The following is a 25,852-nucleotide window of genomic DNA, read 5'->3' on the forward strand; positions in this document are numbered from 1 at the left end:
TGAGTTATAATTTAGCATTGACACATCTAAATATAGATGCTTTCCATGAATTGCTATGTTAGCACACAATCACATAAGATATGCACACTCATGTCTAGTACTGGACACGGATGCTTATGTATGCACTGACTGATGATCTGAACACACATGCACACACTGATGCTACAGTAGACATCTGGATGAAGGCATTGAGGAGTAAAACGTTGTTGGAAATGGTTTTATTTTACATTTGGATGATTTTTCTCTACTGATATTACTGACTAAGAGCAGGCTTGCTTTCTTGCAGTAAATATGAAGTATCTTGATTTTTCAGTGTGTATGCTGCTTGATTATCCCAAAACAGACATTACCGTGTTCTTATCTTATGCTTTTTTAAATTTATATTTGAAATGTACTATATCATGATATATATTAATATCCCAATATAAAGTTGCATACTGTGTTTGAAAATTGTATCTGTATCACCTGTTCATCAGTCATTCAGATGACCAATATGAACTTCATCTATACAGTACAGTTTATTCTAGTGTATCTTAAAGAGCTGTTTGACTGCCCCACAATGTACTGCAATGAATTGTCAGACTAAATGACTAGTATTACACACACACACACACACACACCAAGAATGCCAACATGCCATCATTGTGAAATTTGAGACCGCCAGCTTGCTCCATGGAAACACAAAGAAAAAAAAAAAACGCTCACTAAGCTGGCCCCATGTTCATAAATGAACACAGAAGTCAATATTGGAGCTGTCCCAGTCAGGAAAGCCCACTGTGATCCATGAAGTGAACACACACTCTTTAACTGCCAGAAAGTGACACACACGCTTACAGACGGTGATGATGACACTGTTACTGGAAAATACATGACACCTTCAACCCGACATGGCCTCTTCTCTGTAAATAGCTTTATGTATCATTACAGTCCTGGGTGTTACTATTTCCAGGGTCAGCTCTCAGCGCGACATTTCATCTGGTTCTCGGAGGTGGATAGTTGAATAGACAGCAGACGAGCGAGGAAACAGAAGGGAGCAGAGGGAAAAAACAGCTGAGAGGAGAGAAACAGAGAACAGGAAGAGAGAAAATTAGGGGAGTGGGAACCTTATCCTGGAATAGCCAGCAACTAGAGCTCCAGACTCCACCCTTCTCACCCCTCCCCTTACTCTCTCTCTCTCTCTCTCTCTCTCTCTCTCTCTCTCTCTCTCTCTCTCTCCGAAGCTGTCTCCTAGTGTGTCATTTGACCAGGCAGTTCACAGAGGCAGAGAGCTCAGCACCAAAAAGAAAACAGAGGAAAAACACAGAGACAGAGGGAAGAGAGCACGTTCAATATACCGATAGGCTTGCTGGAATGTTTCCTTGGCTGTTTATCACCAGCTGAGAAGAAAAAAACCTTGTGACTGTGGATTTCTTCTTGCCTGCTGCTGCTTTTGTGGACTCTTTTCCTCTCTTCTCTGGATGTGTGAGCTTTAAGTCTGTCGGCAGTTAACTGAAGAGGAAGGATCTATTGACACCTTTTGGGGATTTACACTTTGAAGAGTAAACCTCTACTTGTTGTGAGAGGCAAGAGAGGAAGACTTGGGAGAGACAGAGAGAGAGACAGAGAGAGAGAGAGTGAGAGAGAGGGAGGTGGGAAAAAGAGAGTGCCGGGCCATGCCCACCTCTGCTCATGGTTCAACAGCATGAAAGGGGGCCACCATCACCATCGCCACCACCGAGGCTGTGGCTGCCAACACTTGTTCCGTAAAGTCCTGGCCAAGTGTGGCTGCTGCTATGCCCGAGTCAGAGGTCAGTGTCACACACAAACACACAACGTGTAGTAAATGTTGATTTTCATCGTGTCTAAGTTTCTTTGCCCTGAGGTTGGTGCTGTAACAGCTTGTAAGAGTCTTGTTGTTTTTGTGTGTGTGGAGTTGCTTGCCTGTGTGTGTGTTCTTGTTGATCATCCTGAAATTCCCCCCCGAAAGCAATAACTCCTCTCCTCTCATTTAATACCTCTGCATTCGCTTGCTCATCTTCTCCTCCACATTTTCTTAGATGTCCACCCACCTCTCCCTTATCTCCCCTTCCATTCCTGTGAACGTATGCTAATGGTTTAAAGTGTAAGCCTCAATCCTCTCTCCTGCTCTCTCCGCCTACAGCTAAAGCAACAGATGTGTGTCACATACACATCAGAGCGGGTGAAATAAAGTCCTTCTTATAGATGATGCACAGCGAGGAAGAGAAAAATCTTTCATTAAAATAGAGAAAGGAAGAGGGAGACGAAGACAGTGTGTGTGATTTGGAAAAGGTCCTCATCATGATAAGTGTGTGTCAGTTGGTTATGTGCAGCACGTGGATGGATGAAGCACACAGGGGGACTGAGCCACTCTGAAACATTCCTATACCCCAAACAGTGAGAGCTGAACAAAACATCAGTAATCCCCTCTCTCTCTCTCTCTTTCTCTCTGTCTCTCTCCCTCTAACTCTCCTGTTTGTTGTACAAAGTACAGCAGGAATAGCAGCGGTCCATTAGAACAGTGTGGTTGAGTAAAAGCAGCGGGTGGCACGATATGTAATAACAACAAGGCCGGTAAGCTCATGCAGTCATCCACAGGCAGAGTTATAGAGTTGAAGCATAACTCACTGTAACATTGAGCTGAGAGCAAGGAAAATCTTTTCTGTCACTGTCCGTGCACGCACGTGACCTCTGTCACTGTGGCATTGAGGCAAAGTTAGAATATCAGTGGTGTCTAATAGCACTATATGAGTTAACGCTGTGGGGCCATACTGTGTGTTTGTTCCCTTTTACAAGCCTACATCAAAGGGATAAACAGTGGACCTGCCCGCTGAGGCTCTGTACATAGGGGGGCTCATGAAGTAGGCTTTCATATTACTGGCCAGCGTTGTTGGATACATACCTCAGATTCCTTCAGTTTAATCTCTTATGTAATAGATATTCTCCTTTTCCACAGCCCCCCACCCCACTGATCCTCTACCACGTTATCATAACAAATACACAAATGCTTAGATCATGCATAAACATGTGCGATTTGACGAATGAAGCTATTAAAAGAAATATCAATCGAATAAATCAAACAGTCTTGGATTTATTGAAACAACCCTTGACATATCAAGCAGCTGTTTTGGGCTCAACATGAAAAGATGAGATGTTTTACATTTTACAGTTAGAAGTAGCAGAAAAGCTTCTTATTTTACAGACTGAACAGGAGAAATGTGAGCACTCTACCTCCTCTGGGGAAGCCACATTATAAAACTACAGTAGTCTCTTAGAATAACTTAACTATTAATGTGAAACTGTGTGCTCTATAAAACCTCATAGAGCATGTAAAGTACATTTCGCTGTTGCTATCACTGATTTGGTCCCACTAGTATTCTCACATACTGTCCTCTCCAATCATCTACTGTAAATCAGTTTCTATATTTAACAGGGAAAAGGGCATCTGCTGTGGTGGACTTTTTTTTTTACAATAGCATTTCCTCTTGATCGCTTTATTTCAAACTATGTCCCTTCTCTGACATTTTATCTGTTATATTTGACTGTTCAAACTCATTTTCTGTGCCTGGAACCTGTCCAATAGGAAAACACGCAACACTGGCACTCGGGACTCTGTTGTTTCTGTTGTGGTGTTTACAGGAAAAACACCTAACAATACAGGGTTGAGTTCACTTCTTGCCCTTCTTGCAATCCCAGGAAGAATACTCTTGCATAACAAACAGGTCTTAAATGATGTTGATGTTTTTAATGAAACACCAGTAGCTGCTTTCTCTAAGCTGAGATAATCAGGGTCAAAATACAAAATAATAGCTTAACTGAGCTGCTATATTTCTGACAAGCGACTCTGATATCACCGACAAACAAAGACTTTCCTCTTTATAGTCATTTCATCTCAGTGACAGGCTGTCTCCATCTACACCATTCATTGATTCTAAAAAAGCCACTCAACTGACACAAGAGGAAATTATAGTGTACTGCATGATTCATTCCCTACTTAGGCGTAATAACACTTACTTGTATGCTGGGTGATGACACGTAGTGTAGTATGCCATTATGTCACACCATATGTGTGCCCGGTCTATGCCTCCATTCACACGCTAGCTCAGATCAGCACACTCACACAAAGCAGTCAATCAAGGAATGAGTAAACTTGAAGTCATTTCAGCTGCAGACTAAAGAAATGCCCTAACGCCCAAGATGGTCATCAGTCCTGCTTCTTTTATGCGGAAAGGGAACTACTGCGTCAGAAAAACTCAATAGCTTCCTGCAGCCTTATACAGACTATCCTGCCACGCAATTTTTTTAATCAAAGTGTAATGAAACAGGAACACACACAGTGGACACCTTAGTGAAAGGATATGTGAATGTATGTAGGGGTGTTGTTTGTTGTTGCAACGTGTGTTGCAGGTTTATTGCAGGACTAACAAGTGCCAGAAGGCAAGAAAAATCCAATCAGAGAAAATACATGACAATATATAAATCAGTGTTCAGCGGGGGAGGGGAGAGGTGGGACTATTGATCTGAGCAGTGCTGAACACGAGATGAGAAGAATCTCAGAGAGATTGGCAGGTGGAGAGATGGATATAATGAAAGAGAAAAGCATGTATCATTTTAGTCCTGATCTCAGCACTGCTCTGCTTGGCACATTAGCAGATTGGCTGCCAGAGGGGCCATTAGTGAGAGCTGCTTCCCAGCAAATATTATTGGCAAACCATTAAAAAATAGATAGATATGCAATTGTTTGATATTGTCTACAGTCAATTAACTCTATAGACAAGAGGGAAGAAATACAACCTGTCGATTCGGTAAATCCAATTTTGTAGGTGTGGTGTGTTTTGGTGAACGTTTTCATTGTGTAAGGTGGAGTAAAACACTCATAGGGTAAAGTCCCGTAAAGCATCGAATGAATGTGCGTACGCTCATTTCTGCTGGAAAGGATTTACATAAAAAAATGTACAGGCTCCCAATCATGACACTGACAATGTTTTCGTTATACATACATGGTAATGTTAAACATGAATTATGTCACTGTATTCTAAGGCAACACAATCTCTTCTAAATGCTTCCTTTACTGCAGCACCGCCTCCCACACACCTAGTGGTATTTGGGATGCACCCTGAAGTAAATCTGACACTCATAAATGCAGCCAGAAACAAAAGAAAGATAAGGGTACAGTGGAGGTAAGCTCACGCTGCTACAAGGCTAGATAGTCAGCCCATATTGAAATGAGTATAATTTGAATATATATCTTTGCTTCAGATTTCTTTCATTAAATTGGCTTTTCAGAATGCTTTTTGAAATGTTTTTAGCTCATGTTTAAATATGCACTGTACTTCTGTGTCTGAAATGAGGTTTAAAAAAGCCCATAACCTGAATGTGTTGAAGAAAATATATTTAAAATGTTATTTTAAGGAAAAATCAGACAATGTGCTTTTGAAACGTGTTTCAAAATGGTTTGACATTTGAAAGACATGCACAGTTTGTAGATATTTATAAACTGAACTGTAAATTTACTGTTTGTCAAAAAAAAATTTTCAACATATTAAGATTTCCTGGGGAATAATAATAATTGCAAAGAATTTTTTTTTTATTTTAGCTTTACACACACACACACACACACACACACACACACACACACACACACACACACACACACACACACACACACACACTCACACAGGTATCTTCAGTAATTTGGTTGTTTTTCTTAACATGTCCCTGACCTGCTCTATTCCTCCACTGAGGCAGTAAGCAGCTTTAACTGTGTCTGGGGGGCAAAAAAACAAATTCTCCATCTGTGGCCCCCAAATCTCTTCCTCTACAACGATCCTCGTCTCTCTAATATTTCTAATATTGTCTTTCTTTCTCTCTTTATTTTTCTCTTCCTGTATGTTCCTCTGAAGATATAAAAAGGGCTACCTGCTGCCTTGTGCATGCGTTGTCCATCTATATGTGTTCGCCGTAAGTGTGCTTATTTGTGAAGGTCAACTCATGCATGCAATGACTTAGGACAAGGATCCCCCCAGCAATGATACACACACAAACTCATATGTACACACACAGACACACACACCTTTCACACCACATTTACATGGTTGCATGGCAGAGAGAACAGTAAGAAAAAGACGAACATTTTGAATTTAAAAAACATTAAATGGAACTATAACTGCCTCACATGCCGTTGCATGTGAATGTGCCTACAACATGGTCATATAATGTATGGCCTGCATTTCCAACTCCATAAACAATGTTACATTACATTACATTACGTTACATTGCATGCAAGTTATGCTCAAAATAAAGAAACATCTACAACACACAGCAATCAGTTAATACGTATCCAAATTAGTTATTATGTTTTATGTTGAGTTTGTGTTATATTGTGATGGTGATGAATGCTTAATTTTTGAAATTGATTTCTGAAACTTTTTTTTTGTTGTTGAGTGGTGGTTGTATTCAATAAATAATTAACAAATTGTTTGATTATTTATCAATTTGCTTATATTTTTTTTTGATCAATTGAACAATTGTTTGGTAAAAATAGAGGAAAATGTCCATCACAATTTCCTGAAGATCAACGTAATTGTATTGTTTTGCTTGATCAACAGTCTAAAACTGAAAGCTACTGAGTTTAGCTTCACAAAAAGAAAAACACAAAAAAAAAGACAGACAAAAAAGCAGAAAAATATCAAATTAAAAATAGATTCAGTCATCAAAAATTGTTTGAATGCAAATCTAATTGTTTCAACTCTACATTTCATTACATTTCTTCTTCTTTTTTGTCCTTGTACTTTTCTGCTTGACAGCTTCAACAAATGGCTCATTTGCTGCAGTTTCTAAGTAATTACAAATAAATCACTTGATCACTGTAGAAAAAATACTTTTCTTAGTCAGAGTGCGTGATGAGTTACAGTCCCCGGTTAGTAAGGTGGTATGGTTCAGCATCTTGCTCAAGGGCACTTTAGCAGTGTGGTTGTTTTCACACACAGCAGCTTGATCCCCAGGTTCCCCTTCGCTAACCTGCCTGACCCTGAGGCCCATGAATAATTTTGATAACAAGTCGAGTTTGCTTTTGACAGAAAGCAGCCTTGTTGGCAAACGTGAGGGAAAATTGCCGTGACAGAACCAGCGTGTCTTTTTATGTCTCAGCTGGAGAACTGTCTTTGTCATCAGCTTATAAGGCAGACTTCAGGCATTATGGAAAAAGCAACAAAAATAGCTGAAATTGAAGGTATGCTGCTGGACTGCAGTGGCCCAACCTTGTGTTCGACAGTCTGAGATATTTTTAAACTTTGCACCCCAGCCCACCCTCCACCTCGTCATCTCCTCTTGCCCTCCCACCCAGGCCCCCTGCCTCCTCTGTGCTGTGCAACTGATCTCCTCCATATTGTTTCTCTCTCGCACATGCAACGAAAAAGGGACAAATAGAAATGGAGTGAGAGAAAGGACGAGGTAGCAAACCAGTGGAAGAAATCATCTGAATTTTGGGCTCAATGTCGCATAATTTGCCGGCTTGGAATGTGAACACCAAGTGGAGCATTAAGATCATTCCTGGGGCATTCTCATTTTCTCTGTCCTCCTCCTCTTCCTCTCTCCCAACTCTCTCTCTCTCAGACTGGTCGGCATACAGCCAGTCAGACGATTATTAATTATGTTTTCTCCCCCTTTTCACTATTTTCACCATCTCCCTATTTTCACAGTTCAATCTCCTTTTTGTTTTGCTCTACTAAACGGCCTTGCCCTGACATATTTCCAGGGCTCCCGTGCATACTCCTCTATCTCCCGCTCTCTTTTTCCTCTTCCTCAGGCCTCTGTTTGTAAATGTTCAGAGGAGAAGAATGAGGGAACAAATTATGAAACACAGGAGTGCATTCCATACCTTGTTTAGAAAGAATTCTCCTACAGCGCAGAGGGGGAGAGTAGCCACTTCCCCTTGCGTTTCTACCCCCACTTTCAGCCATATGGGTCTTTTTAGATTTGCAGTCTTTAGGGGTGTCTATGACATTTGTCCTTTCTTATGCTCTATAATACCCTTATCTCTACAGTGGAAAAAAAACTTATTCACGTTCTACCCAGAACATCTTTTCATCCAGAAGGATTAGAATATGGTTACTGTAAGTCTTAGCAACAGGTTGAGTCCAACAATTACTTCAGTGCCCCCACAGGCTGACAGAATAGAGAAGTACTCTGATTCTGGCTCCTCTCCCCTGCAGCTCACCCCTAGGGGATACTTGATAGAGGCCTCGCTGAGAAACTTTCCAAAACAGTGCACAAAGCAAAGCAAACAATGGAAAGTGACAATATTGAAGGCGATGTGGTGTTGAAGTCGGTTTCAGCTTTGACTACAATTCAGATGAGCTGCTGACTCTCTCTGTACTGACCATGAGAACAGCTGCCTGCTGTGTCTGGGAAAGGTTGCCTTGTTCTTAATCAGTTTCTTCAGTTCAGTGAGGGCTTAACAGCTTCTTAGTGGCATATGTCAAATGCAGCCCTAAACCCGGTTACACTACAAGTCTAAGATCAGCGTAGAGTATTGCTGTGGTGTTGACTTCTGACCTGAATTCTCCCTCTTGTTTCGTCTCTCTGTGACCAGAGGCTATAGTTCTACAAGTTCATGGATTATCAGTTGTGCAAAAGTGTGTAATTATTAAGTCTTACAAAATCATGAAATCAATTCAGGGTAAATTAACTTTTCAAACTAATAAACATAGCTGACCTAGCTTTTTGGCTCTGCTCACTCCAACATAAAACATGTGTCCTGTGGAAGAATGTTTTTCCTGGGAAATTCAGTGGTAAAGAAAGCAAATCATAAAAGAAAACATTTCCAGACATTTGCAGTCTTTAGTAAACTTTTCCCTTGTCTTTGCCTGCTCCACAGTGAAAATTGAGCTGTTTTCCTCCTCTTTGTCAGCAGACCAGATTGATTGTCACTTGTCAGCATTCATTGTTACCATATATGGCTCTTATTTCAGAGATAGCCCGCAGTTACTCTAATGCAGTTAATACTTTTAATCAGTCGTGGTGGCCTGGACGACAGATTTTCTGTGTTGCGGCAATGTACCTGCAAAACTAAAACTAACACATTTCAGAGAGAAAATGTACCCTTAGGTTGTATCAGAATGATGTGTTTCTGCACTAACACTCAAATGACACCTGTTGACAGTTAAAACAAAGCAGTTCAGTGAACAAAGAGGATCTAAACAGTTTTTAGAGACTGCAATATTTATAACTTTTCTAATGTTGCTTCACGTCCATCATGAAATTGTATGAACCTCTCCATAATTGATAGTCAGCAGTTCAGTCTGTGGACTTTGAACATGGATTTACAGGTGGACCTGAGCTCCAGGTCTTCCTGTAACACCCCAATTGATTTTGCGTATTCATAAGACAGCCTCTTAATGGCCATATGGATGAGAGCTCTCGCTCCAAATGCAGGATTTGATCGGAAATACACAAAAGCTGACAGGTGCAGATGTTTTTTTTAAAATTTGGAATTAGCCTTTCAAAGGCACCCTTTGTGCACACAAAGCATTGGTTTACAAATAACCATAAGGCATGAAAACTCTTAGTTACTGTATAAACATTGATGCAAATTTATATCAATTATTATACAGTGTGTGTGTGTTTGCCACAGACAGGCATGTGTACATGTATATGTTCCTGCGTGCAACATGTGTAGGTTGATTTTATGTCTTGCTGATGGCTAATCTTTTGTGCGGCTGTCCCTTAGTCGCTCCCCATTCTGGGTTTGCTAGTTGCTATGGTGATTAGAGTGGGGGAGAGGTGGAGAGCAATGGAAAGGAATGAGAATATGTGTCTGGAAAGCCTATCAAGTCTGACTGAGAACAACTGTACCAGCACATCTTTACATCCGTAGGTCAACTAAACATGTCAGATCAGCATGAAGAGCTACACTTCATTCAATGGTTTCGGCACCTTTTATGCTTGAACAGCCAGAACGTGTGTGGATGCTAAACTACCCACAATTCACATCCATCATGTACATACAGTAGCCTTGGCTGCAGTTCAGAGAAGTGACCTTGTATACAGCCAGCGTGATAAACAGCAAGAGCCCAGAGCTAAGAGTACCAGAGCTGCCAGGCAGACTGGGGCCAGGAGGAGAGGCTCCACATCCCCACAGCACAGCAGGCACCACAGCTCTGTCTCCAGCTCACCTCGCAGGCCTCCTGACTGGCACGGCCACAGTTGCCATATGGAATCACAATCCCTTTTAATTTGCACCGTGCCCTCTCTTTTAGTGTGTGTGTCTAGATGATCATAGTGATGATCAACAGTAGCCAGTGCGAGTGAGTGAGTGTGCATTTTTGCTGCCTGCTGTTAGAGAGGCAGAAAGGGTAGTGTTGATCATCACTATGATTATCTGGGCACAGACACACACACACACATTACAAACACTAAAACAGATGTACACACTCCAACAAAGTCATATTTGTGCTCTCTCCACATGTTCTCTACCCAAAAAGGAACCTTTTTTCAGACTGATAATAGTTATGATGTATTATTATAGATTAAGAGAAGACCTTTTTCGATCCATGGGAAGTAAAAATTCATTCATAATCAAACCAGTAGTATATAAAGTCTTTACAATTAGCTCCACATTTACAAGCTGCAGCCTGGAAGTACTGTACACAATAATGCATCAATAACTATAATCCAATAATATAGTACAACTATAAGTAAGTACTTCATTTCATGCTAATAGATTTGTGTAGACTTGAATGCATGTTTCAAATACAAAGTATTTCTATACTGTTGTAATCCTACTTTTTAGGTACTTCTTCCAGCACTGCCAGTCAATGAATTATAGGGAGTGTTGAGTTGATATAAAGTGAAGCATGGTTCAGTATCATCTGTTTTACAGCCTGCTTAATTTATTTGGACAGATGTTCTATCTGTCCAAATAAATTAACTCTGTGTCAGATCACAATGAGCAAACTACAGTAAATATACTTGATGAAGGCCTCAAGCTAAAACATTGGGTCTTTGCTTTTCTGCTGCTTCTGAAATAAAACAGGAGAACACCTGTGTGTGATTTTATTATAACTACTCTGGCAGTGTAACATATCCAGATTCATGCTGACCTTTTAATGACTCCTCTTTGTTCCTGATCATCAAAACTCTGTTCTGACAGGAAATGTTGTTCTGTACTGTTTCATACAAAATCTGAGCCAATTTTCCGACCTCCAAAATATTATATATTTATAAATGTTTGTGACATGAACATGAATCAGCAGATTTCACTAATTGCCATGCTGGCAATGACTTAATCTTGTTAATGATCAAGAATATTACTAATATTTTTTATAATATACCATTGATATATAGATGTTATGATTGTGACACCAATAAGTATCATTCAGACAGACTCTTACAGAGTAATGGTGTGTGTGGGTGTGAGGGAAGGGGAATAAAGGGGCATGCCACTGATTTTACACATGAAGATCTTTTTTCTTGTCTTATATTTTAGGCAGTGTGAAGGAAAACATAGTCTCTATGACGTCACCAGTAGGTTTCAAACACAGCTAATCTAAAAGTGAACAAAGATGGCTGGGCCAAATCTTACTTTTCAGTGGCCATGTCCTTAATTATACATAAATTGAGGAGATTGATCATCTGTGGTGCCAGCTTGAAGTGGCCTTTTAAGGAACTAGTGTTGGCACTTTTGCCAGCCATGGATGTTGCTGCTTGGTCACTGTGCCTGTAAAAACAGCTGTATAATGTCATCTGCGGCTCTGAATGTATGGAAATGAATCTTATATCTATGTTGAAATCCTCTGAAAGCAACGAAGTACTGTGTGCTTGTTATGCAGAGTTGCGGGCATTTATTTACCAGGCATGGTGGACTTTCTAATGAAAGAAACATTGAGGTGCATTAAGTGAAATGTAGGATCAGGTGTGTTTTTTCAGAGCCTGATTCATGTGAGAGACTAAAAGTCAGGATATCTCGGTCAGTTGCTTTGATTTTGGCCAGTGATGATTCACAATGAGTCATCATTAGTATCTCTGCAATCTCTCATTGATCTCATGGTGCTCAGTTTGTTAATATCAGCGTGGGTGTGAAATGGACCACAGTTGAACCATAATCCCCTACGTTTGACTCTCAGTGTGTGTTTGTTCGGCTCCCCAAAGCTTACATTAATGGAAATAAAGGCAGATGGTGCCAGGAACTTGGCTAGTCTCTCTCTGTGAATGGTTCTAGAGGAATGTCTGGAGTTTTCAGTCCCACTAACCACAAACATGGTTCCAGCCTCGCATTGCCAGAAGCCTGCGGCAGCAGCAGCAGACGCTGAGGAAAAATACAGTGTCTGCGGTGAGATTGCCTCTGCGTACTCATGCTGATGCATCCCTTTTTTTTTTTTTTTGACAAAGTAAGATCCAATTTGTAGGTGCTGGAGGTGATTGCAACCTCAGTTGGATGCAATATCTCAATGGGAATCAGCAACTGTGACGTAAATGCACAACCTTCGGCACTTAAAATACATCGCTATACTCATGTTGACCTGATTTTGACAGTCAGTGGCACTAGAGGTGGTTTAGATCTGTCGTCAGGCTGTTTCATAAGCCCTCATCAGGAGAAGTGTTTGAATCACTCTTCCACATTGTTCCATAGACAATAGGATTAATGCCAGCATCATCTATTCAGGCCTGTTTTTCTGTGACTGACATTGCTTTGATGCTTTACGCTGATGAAAAATATGCCACAGAGCGTGGCTGAGAGTGTAGATGGCAGGAGGACGACCCTGATGGCTTGTTTGTGTGTGTCACTTGACAACGTCTACCACGTATTCCCTTCTGTGCTCCTGGAATCACAGCAGTGTGTATCTGCATAAACTAGGTCAGTAGGAGGACAGGAAATCTCTGTTCACTTGTCTGTCTGACTACAATGTGCCTCTCCAAAAGTTACTGCACACAGATACACTCCAATACAATCCATACACAATAATGACTAGTTAGATAACAGTTGTGCTACTGCAGACATGTCCATGTTTCTATGCATGAGATTAGGAATTTGCAGACTTCCTGCTTATGTGATCTTAAGTATATTCAAATATTTAAATGGAAGCTTGTGCCCTAATCGCCTTCCTTGTCTTCTTCCTCTTCAGCGTCTCCTCCTTTCCTCTAACTCAAGGTTTTAGCTTCAGTCTGTCTGGCATTTGTGCTTAACCTTCATTTACTGCTTTCCTAAATCATGAATAATCCCCCCATCAGCCCATCTCTTAGCCTCTCCCTCTGTCTGCTGTTCAGTAAAATATATATTCATATTCCCCGGAAAGACAACTTGATTATTTCAGAGGATTTCTAAGGTTGCAGGTTCAGTTGCTTAAATCGTACTGTCAAAACCACCACTGTAGAAGAGAGCAGAAGTGAAAAGAAGACAGACGTACTTTTGCTACAGTGTCACTATCTGCTCTGCCAGTTGGTTTTGCATGTCAAGCTTGTGCTGGTCTCAGCAGCTTTGGGGCAGAGCAGGGCATTTCATCAGAGGAGTGTCCTGATCCCAGGGCAGGACCGAGCCAAAGTCTTAAAAAACACTGCAGTGCAGAGAGAGTAAGAGAAGGTTAGAGTGCAAAATAGGGTAGCAGTGTAAAAAAAAGGGGTCAGACATGTTGTAAGGGGGATGAAGTCAAGATGAAGAGGAGGGAAAGAGGGAGGACAGGAGAAAGAAAGAACAGCCAAGTGCCAGGATTTATTAATCAGAAGCAGCACAAACAAAATACACATAAACCAGCCTGGGGGCTAACAGGATGAAATATAATGGGAAAAGTGAAAAAGACAGGAGTTTCAAAAGGTCAAAAAAAATTGTCTTTTCATTGAGAATCGCAGCTGGAAAATGAGATCTCAAATGTTATACAACAAAAAGCCTTGTACTGTATTTCTGCAAAAGTTCATCAGAGGACAGTTAGAGGATTTCCGGTCATATGCCTCAGGTACTAAGTGCCTCATTGTCTCACGGGTCTTTCAGTCTGCACATCTGAATGCCTGAGTGCAGCCCAGGTCCTTGCTAGTTGATGGGAAGAGTGTCCATTTCCTCTGAGTAGGTGAAATGTAATATACAAGGAGAACCTGGGCTGAAGACCATAAGGTGGGGAGGGCAATGAAGAACTGAGGAGATAAGCATACTGTTGTTTTGAAAGTTGTTAGTGATGACGCAGGCGGGCGTCTGGTGCCTGTGTGTTGACCGCCACACTCTCAGACCCCCAGGGGTTGTGATCTGTGAGGTGCTGGCATTGATTGGCAGCTCTGAGAGCCTCTTGGACTCAGCTGGATGTTTGACATGTTTGACACTGTGGTGACCAGCAGGTCGTCTGCCTCTGATGTGCCGCGTGTTGTTTGTTCTGACAGAAAGATGACACTGGAAGCTCAGATCACAAATGAACAGCCTGCAGCCACCCATCTGGACCGCTACCCTGGAAAAAATGTGCATGTGCCATTTGGATATATGTGGGCACCTTCATGTTTGTCTGCATGTGTGGTGGAGTTCAGTGATGCCTAAATTGCTTGCTGTCCCAAGAGGCTGTAGGATTTACAGAGAGCCCCAGAGTGGAGCGGCTGTGAACAAGTTTGCTCCATTACAGCCAACGCTTTATAGCCTGATTTGTTGGCTCAGCAGCACTCACTTATCAACTGATCAATAACAGGAAGTTGGACTAAACTTCTTCAGGGGAACCAACATTTACAACACATCCATCCACATCATCCACCCACATATTTGAGGCTGCTTTGCCTTTGTGATTTTCCTTTATTTTCTCTCTGGTCTTCTGTTGCAAACATAAATCACCAAGACATTTATCATTTATTCAGTCACATCCAAACTCATATCCATAATCCAAACTTTAGTGACCCTCCTGAGAATATTGCAATGGATGTTTTCCCCTTTCCACATGACTGGACGAGCTGTGTCGCAGATAGTCACTGGATAATTCAATTGTACTGCAATACTAAATGTGTGTGTGTGTGTGTGTGTGTGTGTGTGTGTTTGTTTTTCCAGCTTTTCCTTGCTTACTTCACAGTAAAGTCAGTCATTTTAGGTTTTGCAATGCTGTTTGAAGGGAATTTAAATGACAGCCATTCTGTTTCACTCCAATCAATTAATCAAGAAAACAATGAGCATATTACATCACTAATGAAAATAAGAAATTAATGGTTAATTACAGCCCTGAAATTAACCAACCAGACTTGGAGTCAAGAGCTTGATTTAGTGCTGGAAAAAGTTGCTGCTTGTCAGTACTGAAAGAATAAGATAATAGATCACTTGGATAGATCCCTAAATTAAAGCTGCCCTCTTAGGCAATGAGTGCTATCAAACTTCACAATTGTGAGTGAACATCATCATGAGAAAATCTGGAAGTACTTTGCAGCAGAGACCCACTTGGCTCTAGAGTTACATAGTACAGCAACTTTTTGGGCGAGCCTCCCACCCGGCCACCGCTCAGCCTCTCAGGCAGTGAGTGGGCGACTGGTGAAAGCCCAGCATTAACTGATCACCACAGACTGGGCCAGCTTAATGCAGTCGCGTTGCCCTGTGCCTTCAACTGTTAATTATTGCAAGCACATAAACAATCGTCAAGTTGCATTAACAAAATCAGCCTGGGTAATCTTTTCTCAGCAACGCCATTATGGAGATGAATGTCACTGGGCACTATTAACATGCAGCAAGACAGAGGGAGAGTGGAAAGGACTGTTTTTTTTTTTACTCCAAATTCCCTCTGTGTAGGTGTATAATGGTATCAGCTCCTCTCATCTTCCAATATGTAGGGAGAGCGGAGGCATGTTGCTCTGAGGGGAAACTCATCATTTCCCTTTGTGTTTTACAGTTTACTTGCTGTTTTTTTTTTTTTTTTACACACTGTTATAGACATCCTCGTAATGGCTCATAACAATGTAGAGATCATGCTTGCCAGGGTCAACAAGGAAACCGACCCATATACACAACAATCAGCAGGGGAACTGCAGAGTTGCCATGGTGACAGATGCGGCTGTAACAATCTTCATTATAAAACCAGTAAATCGCGTACACTGCACATTGTAAATCTGTATATTTGACAGAGCCACTGTGTCATTCTGACGCAGGGTTTCAAATCATGAAGCTACACTGCTGTCTCCTCTCACTTTTAATTGCTTCCAGGCCCAGAGAGTGTCAGCCTCTCTTCAACCCCAATTTTCTTGATAAGCTATCTTCACTGTTGTCTGGAGCTGGTTAGAAATGGTGTTGCTGGCTGTGCCTCTGCACTGTGACCCCTAAGCCCTGGCCTAACTGAACCTGAGCAGGGAAACACAAACCTCTAGGCCTGGCCCTTGTTAGAGGTCAGAGAAGCTGAGGGTGAGGTTATCACATGTGCTCAGCATCATTTTCTCTCTGGCTGGGGACCCTCAGCGATGGCGCATGTTCGCCACAGGCTTTTTAACAGCACCAGCCATAAATACAATCGCTTTCAGATGCTTCTTGATGTCCTATTGTCTTATACAACTAAAACATTTCACAAAGTGCAATGGTTTAAACATCAGACTGATGTTTGTCTGACTGTGTATATGGACCTATCCAGTGTTCAAAGTTTCCATCTAATCCCTGCAGGGTTCAACCATCTCCCTTCTTTGTACCCCTCTCTGCTCCTTGTTTCTTCCCTCTATTCAACCCCCCCTGCCTCCCATCCTGCGATGCTCAGATCTCCTTACGCTCTCCAGTCTTTCATGTGGATGGGGGTGGGAGTGACAGAAGAGTGAGGAAATTGGCCACCCTGGGATCACACACACACCCACACACATGCATGATGTCTGTAAAATGTATGGCAAGACTTGGTGGAGAAAGATTACAGAGGAAATGTTGTCTCGGTGGTGAAAATACACAAACAGACAAGTAAGAGGTTTTTTTGTTAGCAGCTGGCATCCACAAATGGTATATTTTATCCAAATTTGTATGTGCTGGCAGCAATGCGATGTCATGAACATGAGTTGTTTTGCTTTGGGGTTAGCCATTTCTCAAACACTGTGACTGAGGTTCGTGCACTGGAGGCGAGGGGACATTTATACACAACTTATTTTCACTGATCGGCACAGTGGTGACTATTTCTGAGAGAACGTAAATGAATAAATAAAATGTGAAAATTGCTTTAAGCATGAACACTGATTGAGATGGGATTGAGAACTTATGCCTTTGAAGACTGTGTATGCAAAACTGTGTCAGTGTGGCTCCTGCAGTCTCGGCCTGTGATAAGATCTTCCTCTGTGGCACTGAAATGAGGTCAGTGTTGTCCCTGTGTAAGCAACACATGCATAACACAGTCACAAACTCAATACAAAACTTTATGGAAAGTGTATTTTTCTGAAAAGTTAAGATACAGTCAGGTGAGATAGCGTCTGTATTCAAACAATAATAAGCTGTGGCAGTGAGTCTTAGCAGGAGAGAGTGTTCCTCCATCTGTAGGTGAGTGGTGATCAAGGGTCAGGGGTCAGGTCTAGGGCAGGAAGATGGATGGGAGGCATTACTGAACTGCGTTTGCACGCAACAGATAAAACACTCCAGACACACAGCCCAGAGGAAGAGCTATCTCAGTATTGAGGAAGGCAAGACGGGTAGGGTGGATGAGGCAGGATGGGAAGGGAGGACAGAAGACAGAAAAAACAAACAGTCCCAAGCAAGGACTGTCTTCCCCTCTACAAAGGATTAAAGTGGATGTCCGGTCCCAGCTCACCCCCCAGCCCACTTCCCATGTCCTCCTGACATCACTTTGCTGCAGCCGGCCTTCAACTGTCCGGTAGTATTTTTCACATTAAACGTCGGCCATCCGCTGGTCATGTGATTGGATGCATAGCTCACATATAAAAACCACGGTCTGCTTGACATAAACAGAACAGTGTGTCTTTTATGGCGTGTCTCACAGCTGCACAGCTGTGTTTGAAAAGGAAGGCTATTTATATATCCACTCTTTGTTTTATTTTTCTCTTTACTTTTTCTCTCCTGGCGTTCACACATCTTCTGACCTTAAGTCCTCCATCACCTCTCACTGAGCAGCACCGCTGCCCTAATTTATTTGTCAGTCAGGAGTTCTGTTGCCTTAAAGAAAGTGAACTGTTGCACTGTTGTTGTCTATGGATGAAGTGATGAATTGACTGTTGAGCTCTGAAAAGAGAGTTATGGTGTACTCTGCCCTTTGACCCATTCATTTATCACTTGTCTATCTCCACAAACACTCACTGTTTTATCGCTAACCATCCACTTTCTGTTCCTCTCCCTGTCTCTTCACTCTAGACTCATACTCGGCAGCAGGCAGCGAAGGTAGCATCTCCACCTCTGTGGCGTCACTGCCCCCGCAGGCATCAGGCAGCTCGGCCCCCAGCTCCCCAGGCTCCAGGCGCTCTGTGAGTACCCTGAAGAAATGGCTCACAAATCCTGTCCGCAAACTCAGTGCCGGGGCCACTGCCAAAGGGGAGCGCCAGGTCCGCAAACTTGAGGGAAAGCCTGCACCTCTTCCCTCCCACAGCCACAGCCAGGATCTGGGCAGCCCTCTGAGGCCTGATGACACATTCACCATCCTGCCTGTCACCCACAGAGAACAGGTGAGATGTGAAACGTTGTTTGCAGCATGCATCACTGATTTTTACCGGTCACATGTACTAATCAAACAAAGCTTTGTGTGCTGGCCTTGTGCTTCAAGATCCTTTTTATACATATGAGATGAACCACCTCATATGTAAACTCATTACCAGGAATTATTCCCACACCATCTTCTTATGAACTGGTTCTGAAGTAAATATGCATAGCTTTAACCACTATAAATACAAACCAAAGCCAACATCCTGACACTGGTGTCATGGCAGGCGGCGATGTTGTTATATAACATCAGTACTGCTGGCTCAGCCTGCAGGAACGCATGCTGCCATGTTCTGTGACTCGTGCTCTCTTTTGCTGCTGTGCGGCTGCCTCTGTGTGTCTGAATGCATGAGCATGCTACAACCATTACGCATCATAATTATATTGTGTGATTCTGACACTGTGGATATGTGTGTGTGTGTGTGTGTGTGTTCCAGGAGTGGAAAGATGGCCTGGCAAGCCCTGAGGACCTGTCACCGGCTACACTACAGTCCCCCGGCTACATAACTGACTCGCTGATAGGCTGCACGTCACTGCCAAACACCCAGGTACATCTGGACAAGATACTGTAAAACTAACATTATCTAACCTGTATCTGTCACTACATATTTGTCACACAGAGATAACATTTCTAGTATAAGTACAAGTAGTAAGTTTTTGACAGGATGCCAGAAACTTGAGCTAATGAATAATTAACTCTGATGAGATTCAAACTATCAGGTGTAAATCCACTTATAGTTTATTTTAGTGGACAGTTTACTGTAGACAGTCTCTGAGAGGAGTGGTAGTAATACTCTCAGTGAGTACCCAGCCTGGTGGGGAGGTGACATCAGTACTGTTTGTCTTCATGGCCCTTCAGCAAGATCTGGAAATGACTAACTCTACTGCTGCTGGCAGAGCTCAACTATCCGGCAAAAGCAAACACACAGATGCACACAGGAGCACTGTATTTTGGAACCATGCATACACACACACACACACACGCACACAACCACAACGCAAAGATTTATAGCCTCATGCATAGAGACACACATGCACACACACATAAGGGAGTCTAAATGAATACAAGGCTCTCTCATCAGAGCAGATCGATGCACCAGAAGACCAGAGGGCAGAGTTTGACAGAGACCTGTGTGATGCATGACTCACATTCAACATGTTACAAAAGGACATGCCTGGAGAAAAATCGGAAATAATGCGAAACGGCAGATGTGATGAAAGATGACTCCACTTCTGTGAAATGACAAAGAACGCAATGTGCTCACATACGCTTTCATTTCTCCATCAAACACTCTGCGTCAGTTGCTCGTGGCAAAGGAACGTCTCGAGTCAGTGTTCAGAGGATCCCCTTTTTTTGAGATTGAAGCATGGCAGAAAATGGAAAAAAAAACAGTAATATTGAATGAATCATCAGTGCCTGAGCCCTATCAATACACACTAAAACAATAATGATATCTGAGCATTCGTGCATTGTGGAGTGTCTCCTGTTGGTGAATCAACACCAGAGCACTTAAATCCTAATTTCAGTCTCAACAACACATCAAAAGCCATTAATACGATTACATCACAGGGATGAGGTCAGTGTTTTGGTGTTTTTACTGCCAATCTTTGGAGAAAGAGAGAGGTAAGAGAAGAAGGGAGAGAGGTAGAAGTGGAGAGATTAAATTATGTAGGTCAGTCATCCCCGAGCTGTGGTTTCTGGCCACATGTCCAGCATTATATGCATTGTTGTTTTTCCCCCTTTTCTTCACACCCGTTGACTTTAATCTCACAACCGCAGCAGAACATAGTTTTCAACAATGTTTATTGTTTTCTTGTTCAATGGAAAGTTCTTGTGATTGTATGCAGCTCGTTAAACAAGATGCGGTGTTAAAAGAGAAGCCATAACAATAGATCACAATATTCATTAAACTGCTTTTCCAGAGGAACAGTTTTACAGTCTGTCACCTTGACCCAGATATAAAACAAACAAATAACCAAGAAACAAAAGAAATATTGTGACATCTCTTAAAAACCTTCTCTTACTTATACTGGCAAGAATGCTGTTAAATAGTAGTTTCAGCACAGACATGCCTTTGATTTGTGCTTCAAAGACTGATGGGCCCTTTGAATGGACTGCTCCACCACATTAAAGAAACAGCTGATGCCACCACAGGAAATGTAAAAACACATCCTTTCCAGCATCAGCAAATATCAGGTATTGGGTATGGATATCATACCTGGCAAAAAACATTTCATTTAAAGCCATAAAGTCTATTCTGTTATATAAAAATGCCTTTAGAGTCACTTTAATACTCATCATTTACAGCATTTTATATGTTCTAAGCCCCCAAATGAGCAGTGCAAAATGTGAGCCTTAGTTATGAATATAAAATAATTCAATAAAAAAATTTATAGTATACTCTTGAACAACAATGTAATCAGCAAAAACATTTGGCTATTTTACAATCCTATAGCATTTCTGAGATTTTTTTAAAGAAGAAATACAAACTATTTTGAACTATAAACTATTTCAGATTATGAGGGGGAAAAAAACTCTGTTCAAACACCTACACAACCCCTAATCCTACACAAAATCATGATCTCAGCTTTTACTAAAATTGTTGTCAGTTTTTTTTCGTCGGCTTCTGAGGAGAAAAACAAAACTTGCAACAGAGGGAGACAAGGGTAATTTTTCCTGTGGGCTTTGCCACAGCACATCTGGAAGTGATCAAGGAGCCAGGGAGACCTGTCAGCCAGGCAGGAGAACTCCTAGCGGGGCAAGACGAGTTGGGGGAGCAAGGGTCTTTATGGAGCCTCTCTGTCTCTCCCAGCACCCCTGTTTCTATACTTCGCTTCATCTCTTTCATGCTTATTCTCTCTCACACTCGTCACTGTGACAGAATTGAAAGCTCACATCTTGTAGACGCCAACAACTTGATCATGGAGATGGCAGGTGAACAAACTGAACTAGGCCAGAGGAGAAAGTTGTGTCTTGTCTCTTTTTCCATTTGCTTCTATGTCTATCTGTCCGATCTATCTATTTTTTTCTCCCTCAGGCAGACGCCTGCCAACGGAGTCTGAAGGATTAGGCATATGTCTGTGGTGTGTGTGTACAGGTTTGTGTATGTGTTTAAGGTGGGGAGGTTCTGCTTGACTAGGACAATAGAACACAGGGATTTAGGTGAAGACAGACGATTGCCCCTTTATGTTTACACAGTCAGGAAAGACTGAATGGTTTTAAAAGAAACGGGTGAACAACATGGCTAAAAATAGAGGGGAGAACTTTGAAAGAAGATATATTTGTACAAAGAGATGGCAGTGACCATATGACCATATGAAGGCGATAAGTGTGCTTATTGTGACATAAATAGGTTACACAAACATGGAGGTCGTGCGCAGATGTTAAAAGTGGATCCACCGAGTTAGTGATGATTTTAGTCTTTGTAGGCTGGGTTGCAGTTTGCACAATGACTCTAGTTTTTCACCAGGAGCCCCTCAGGAAATCATATCAATTCCAGGAAAAAGCATGAAAAGGAGGTCATGTATACTGCACATGAACACAATCGATTAGATCATAGTAACCTTGGGTTTATCCTGCATGCATTTCTATTTGCAGCCAATAAAGCCGTACTGACGTAGATGTCACTGTAGGGGTGCTAAAGAAATAAATAACCAAAAAGAGATACTGTCTTATGTGTTTTCATAAGTGTTTGAATCCTCAGGTGGCAAAACAAGAAAATATAATTAATCAATTCACACATAAATCAGAAATGTAATGTGATTGCAAGCAGGCGTGCTTCTTCGTTCTCTGAAACTCCATCAAGAACCTTCACAGCTTTGTTTGTCATCTCCTACGTCAGGCTCTGGAGCCTACTGCTCTGTGTAACTCTGTCTATCTTTTAATCTCTTTCTCTCCATATATCTGTGGCTGATGTGTGCAGCACGGATCATTAATGGTGACTATCTGAATCTGATCTTCTTATCATTCAGTCTCTGTTCCTCGTGTCTCTCTGCTCTCCCTGGTCACCTTGGCAACCTGCATCATTATCATGTCTCTCCCGCTCTTTATCTCCCCTAGCTTACTTTATTCCTGGCATGATCCACAATACTGGCACTGGACCCTTTGATAAACAGTTTCTCTGTCTGTCTGTCTATCTGTCTGTCTGTTTGTCTGTCTGTCAGCCTGTCTCCCTCTCTGACACCCAGTCCACCAGTGTTCTGCCAGATGACAGCGGCTCTGTGTTGATGGACGACACCTCCAGCCAATGGTCAGCTGCAGCTGACACTGAGGAGGAGAGGAAGAGTGCCTTAGAGAAAAGCATGTATGTGTTTTTATTGATAAAGATCCAGACACGGGGGACACATGTGCCACTGCAACATATTCTGTACATAAATGTATTATAGCAAACATTATATTTAAGTGCAGTTGTCATTTTGTAATGTGTTAGATTTCACCATATGCACTGCAAAAATCATTTTATCATGCTCATACTGACAATTTTAACACAATGAGGTTTAAGTTCAAGTTAAGTAAGTTCATTATTCTAGTTTAGTATGTTGTGATAATATTTGCTAACTAGCGCTAAACACAAAATATCTCTGATGCTGCTAGGAAAGTCACGTAGCAGACATTTGGTCACAAACCAAAGTATTTGACAAAGTGAGATCACCAAAGTCATAAAAACAAATAATTTTGGAGTTGCCAAATGTTTGTCTAGCAAACCATCCAATATTTGACAAGACTTTTATTTCAGACTTACATTACCCTTCCTTGTGCTATGCTGCTAGCATGGCAAAAACAATAAAAAAAAAGAAAATCTGCTAATAGAGTAAGAATATTTCAATCTGATTTCAGTAAGAAAGTTGCTGTGAAAAAGCCTATAGAGCTGGTCACTGCACTAAAATAGAAAGGTCTATGAGAAATTAGTTTGATGCTAATTTAAAATGTATACTACATACTTATGGGGAAAATAGACATGGTGTAATAAGACTGTAGGCTACATAAGTAGTTCTTGTAGTATATTATATTGTAATTACATAGTTTTATCAAGTTTATAAGCAGTTACTGATTTGTTTAAATGCAAGAGACTCATTCACTTAAATAATTTATTTGTTTGAATCCTTCTATTTCACATTTGACAAAACCATTTTAATGACTGACTGACTGAGCCATTGCCATGACAAAGCTAACTCTATTGCCTGATGAAGACTGTATGATACAGTTGAAAGCCCTGGAAAAAAACTAGTGGAGTTAAGATTAGGTTATGCTAATTAATTCAATTCATTTAAATGAAAGTGTACCAGTCACCATTTTCCTTGTAACTACATAATCCTTTCCAGGAAACATTCTATGAAATTGCAATTTGGTTTCAAAACCTTTCTGCAAAATTATTAGGAAACTGAGACTTGTAAAACTAAAGTGCAGTTTGCAAAAAAAACTTCAGCAACTCTAACACTAATCCTCCCTCATTTGTATCTTTACAGGTACGTACTGAAGGAGCTTATTGAGACTGAGAAGCACTATGTGGCAGACCTGGGGCTCATAGTGGAGGTAAACCTTGCAGTTTGCCAGCTAAGAACACAGAATCTGCACTCACAGAGAAGAGGGAACTCCACCCAGTCTGTCAGAGAGAGCTCTAAATCCTTATCATCACAATTCATTCATTTGTCTCCACACTTTGGTCTGCCTTCATCCCACCGTCTGCAGTCTTGAGCAGATTTTGTGAATTATTATCTTGAAGAGTATTATGTTGCAAGGTGATCTGTCTCCCGGTGCCTTAAATAGCCGGAGATATTTTGGTTCACAAAAGAATTCTTGTCGTCTGAATGTTAATAAACGTTTAATAATAGCTGGTGTGGGATTGCTGTAGTGTGTTATAATTTTTTGTAGGTGTGAACAAACAGCTCTGTCATTTCCTTGCAGGGCTACATGGGCACAATGAATGCCAAGAGTATACCGGAGGACATGAAGGGAAAAGACAAGATTGTTTTTGGGAACATTCACCAAATATTTGACTGGCATAAAGAGTAAGTCCATGATTTTTTAAAAATACATTTAGTTCCACATGTGGAAAATTGTATATTTGATCAAGTTGCATTCAAAGCGAAAGGCAAATAGTGATTTTCACAGTATTGTGTTGGTGGCTGAGTGGAAGACAAAGGAACAATAGGTCAGTAGACAAATCTGACCTTCCGTTTTGGGGTGATTGTGTTTGTGTGTGTGTTTTCTCTCTGCAGCTACTTCCTGGGAGAGCTGGAGAAGTGTTTGGCAGAGCCAGAGAGGCTGGCTCAGCTCTTTATTAAACATGTGAGTATGACTACTGTAGGCACAGACACATGCACACACACACACACACACACACACACACACACACACACACACACACACACACACACGCACACACGCACACACACACACACCAGTGGATGTGTCTGGGTCTGTTTCCTTGTGCTTTCTGAAGGTAAACAGAGCTAAGAAAACATGCAGAGCTCCTGTTTATCCTATACCGTACCTCCCTCCTTCTCTCTCTACTGCCAGTGTCTCTCCTTGCACTTCCCTGTTACTGATACGTCTCGGCCCAGCTCTGTTTTTACAACAGTGCACAGGGAAAACATGCGCACACACACACACACACACAAACGACACACTGGCTGATTTCCAGTTTGGGGTGGACTGGTCAGGAAACACCAGGGAAAAAACAGCCAGAAAGAATAAGACGAGGAAAAACATACCGTCAGCCCAGCTTCTTTTATATGAAGACTTTTTTTCCACCCAAAATGGCAACCTACCTTTTTCTTCATATCTTGACTGACTAATGAAGCAAAGTGACACATGCGAGACAGAGTCCCTGTTAATTATATTGTTCTTAGAAAAGAATAGAGACTGAGACGATATAGGGTCACAGGCCTTTTACAGGGAGCAAAATTAAATTTATGTATATTGGTTAAGTGGCGGCACGTGCAGACCAGGCAGACATGATGGGTAATTTGACCAACTCGGCTTTGCTTTTTGTCTGAAGATGATTAAGTTAAATGTCTGCCTCTCTCTTTTGCTATGTTCACTCTCTCTGTCTGTAGCTCTTTAAACAATTCAATAAGGCTCAGCCCACAGGATAATCAACTTAAAAAGCCTGCGGGGGAATAAAGAAACTTGTAACTAAATCTAAGCATGGTGTCAAACTGTGAAAACAAGCAGACTGGGAACATGGCTTTAATGAAAAGCAGAAAGCACAATCCGCTTTTGAACAAGGGTTGTGTCACTGA

At 41.6% G+C, this 25,852-nt stretch overlaps 1 protein-coding gene across 2 annotated transcripts in view; it reads left to right on the forward strand.

Annotated features, from left to right (window-relative positions):
- The first annotated feature begins 1,242 nt into the window (after positions 1 to 1,242).
- The window catches only part of arhgef25a (Rho guanine nucleotide exchange factor (GEF) 25a), a 31,255-nt gene continuing 6,645 nt past the window's right edge, over positions 1,243 to 25,852 (forward strand). The window contains exons 1-7 of one of the 2 annotated variants that reach the window (XM_010747807.3): positions 1,243 to 1,787; positions 18,266 to 18,573; positions 19,045 to 19,155; positions 22,772 to 22,911; positions 24,074 to 24,140; positions 24,513 to 24,616; positions 24,827 to 24,896. In XM_010747807.3, coding sequence (XP_010746109.3) covers positions 1,682 to 1,787; positions 18,266 to 18,573; positions 19,045 to 19,155; positions 22,772 to 22,911; positions 24,074 to 24,140; positions 24,513 to 24,616; positions 24,827 to 24,896 — 906 coding nt within the window. In that variant the 5' untranslated portion in view covers positions 1,243 to 1,681. The remainder of the gene's footprint in view (positions 1,788 to 18,265; positions 18,574 to 19,044; positions 19,156 to 22,771; positions 22,912 to 24,073; positions 24,141 to 24,512; positions 24,617 to 24,826; positions 24,897 to 25,852) is intronic. The other variant, XM_010747815.3, reaches the window with a different exon arrangement.

Source organism: Larimichthys crocea, chromosome XV (genome assembly GCF_000972845.2).
Source record: "Larimichthys crocea isolate SSNF chromosome XV, L_crocea_2.0, whole genome shotgun sequence".
Classification (NCBI taxonomy): domain Eukaryota; kingdom Metazoa; phylum Chordata; class Actinopteri; family Sciaenidae; genus Larimichthys; species Larimichthys crocea.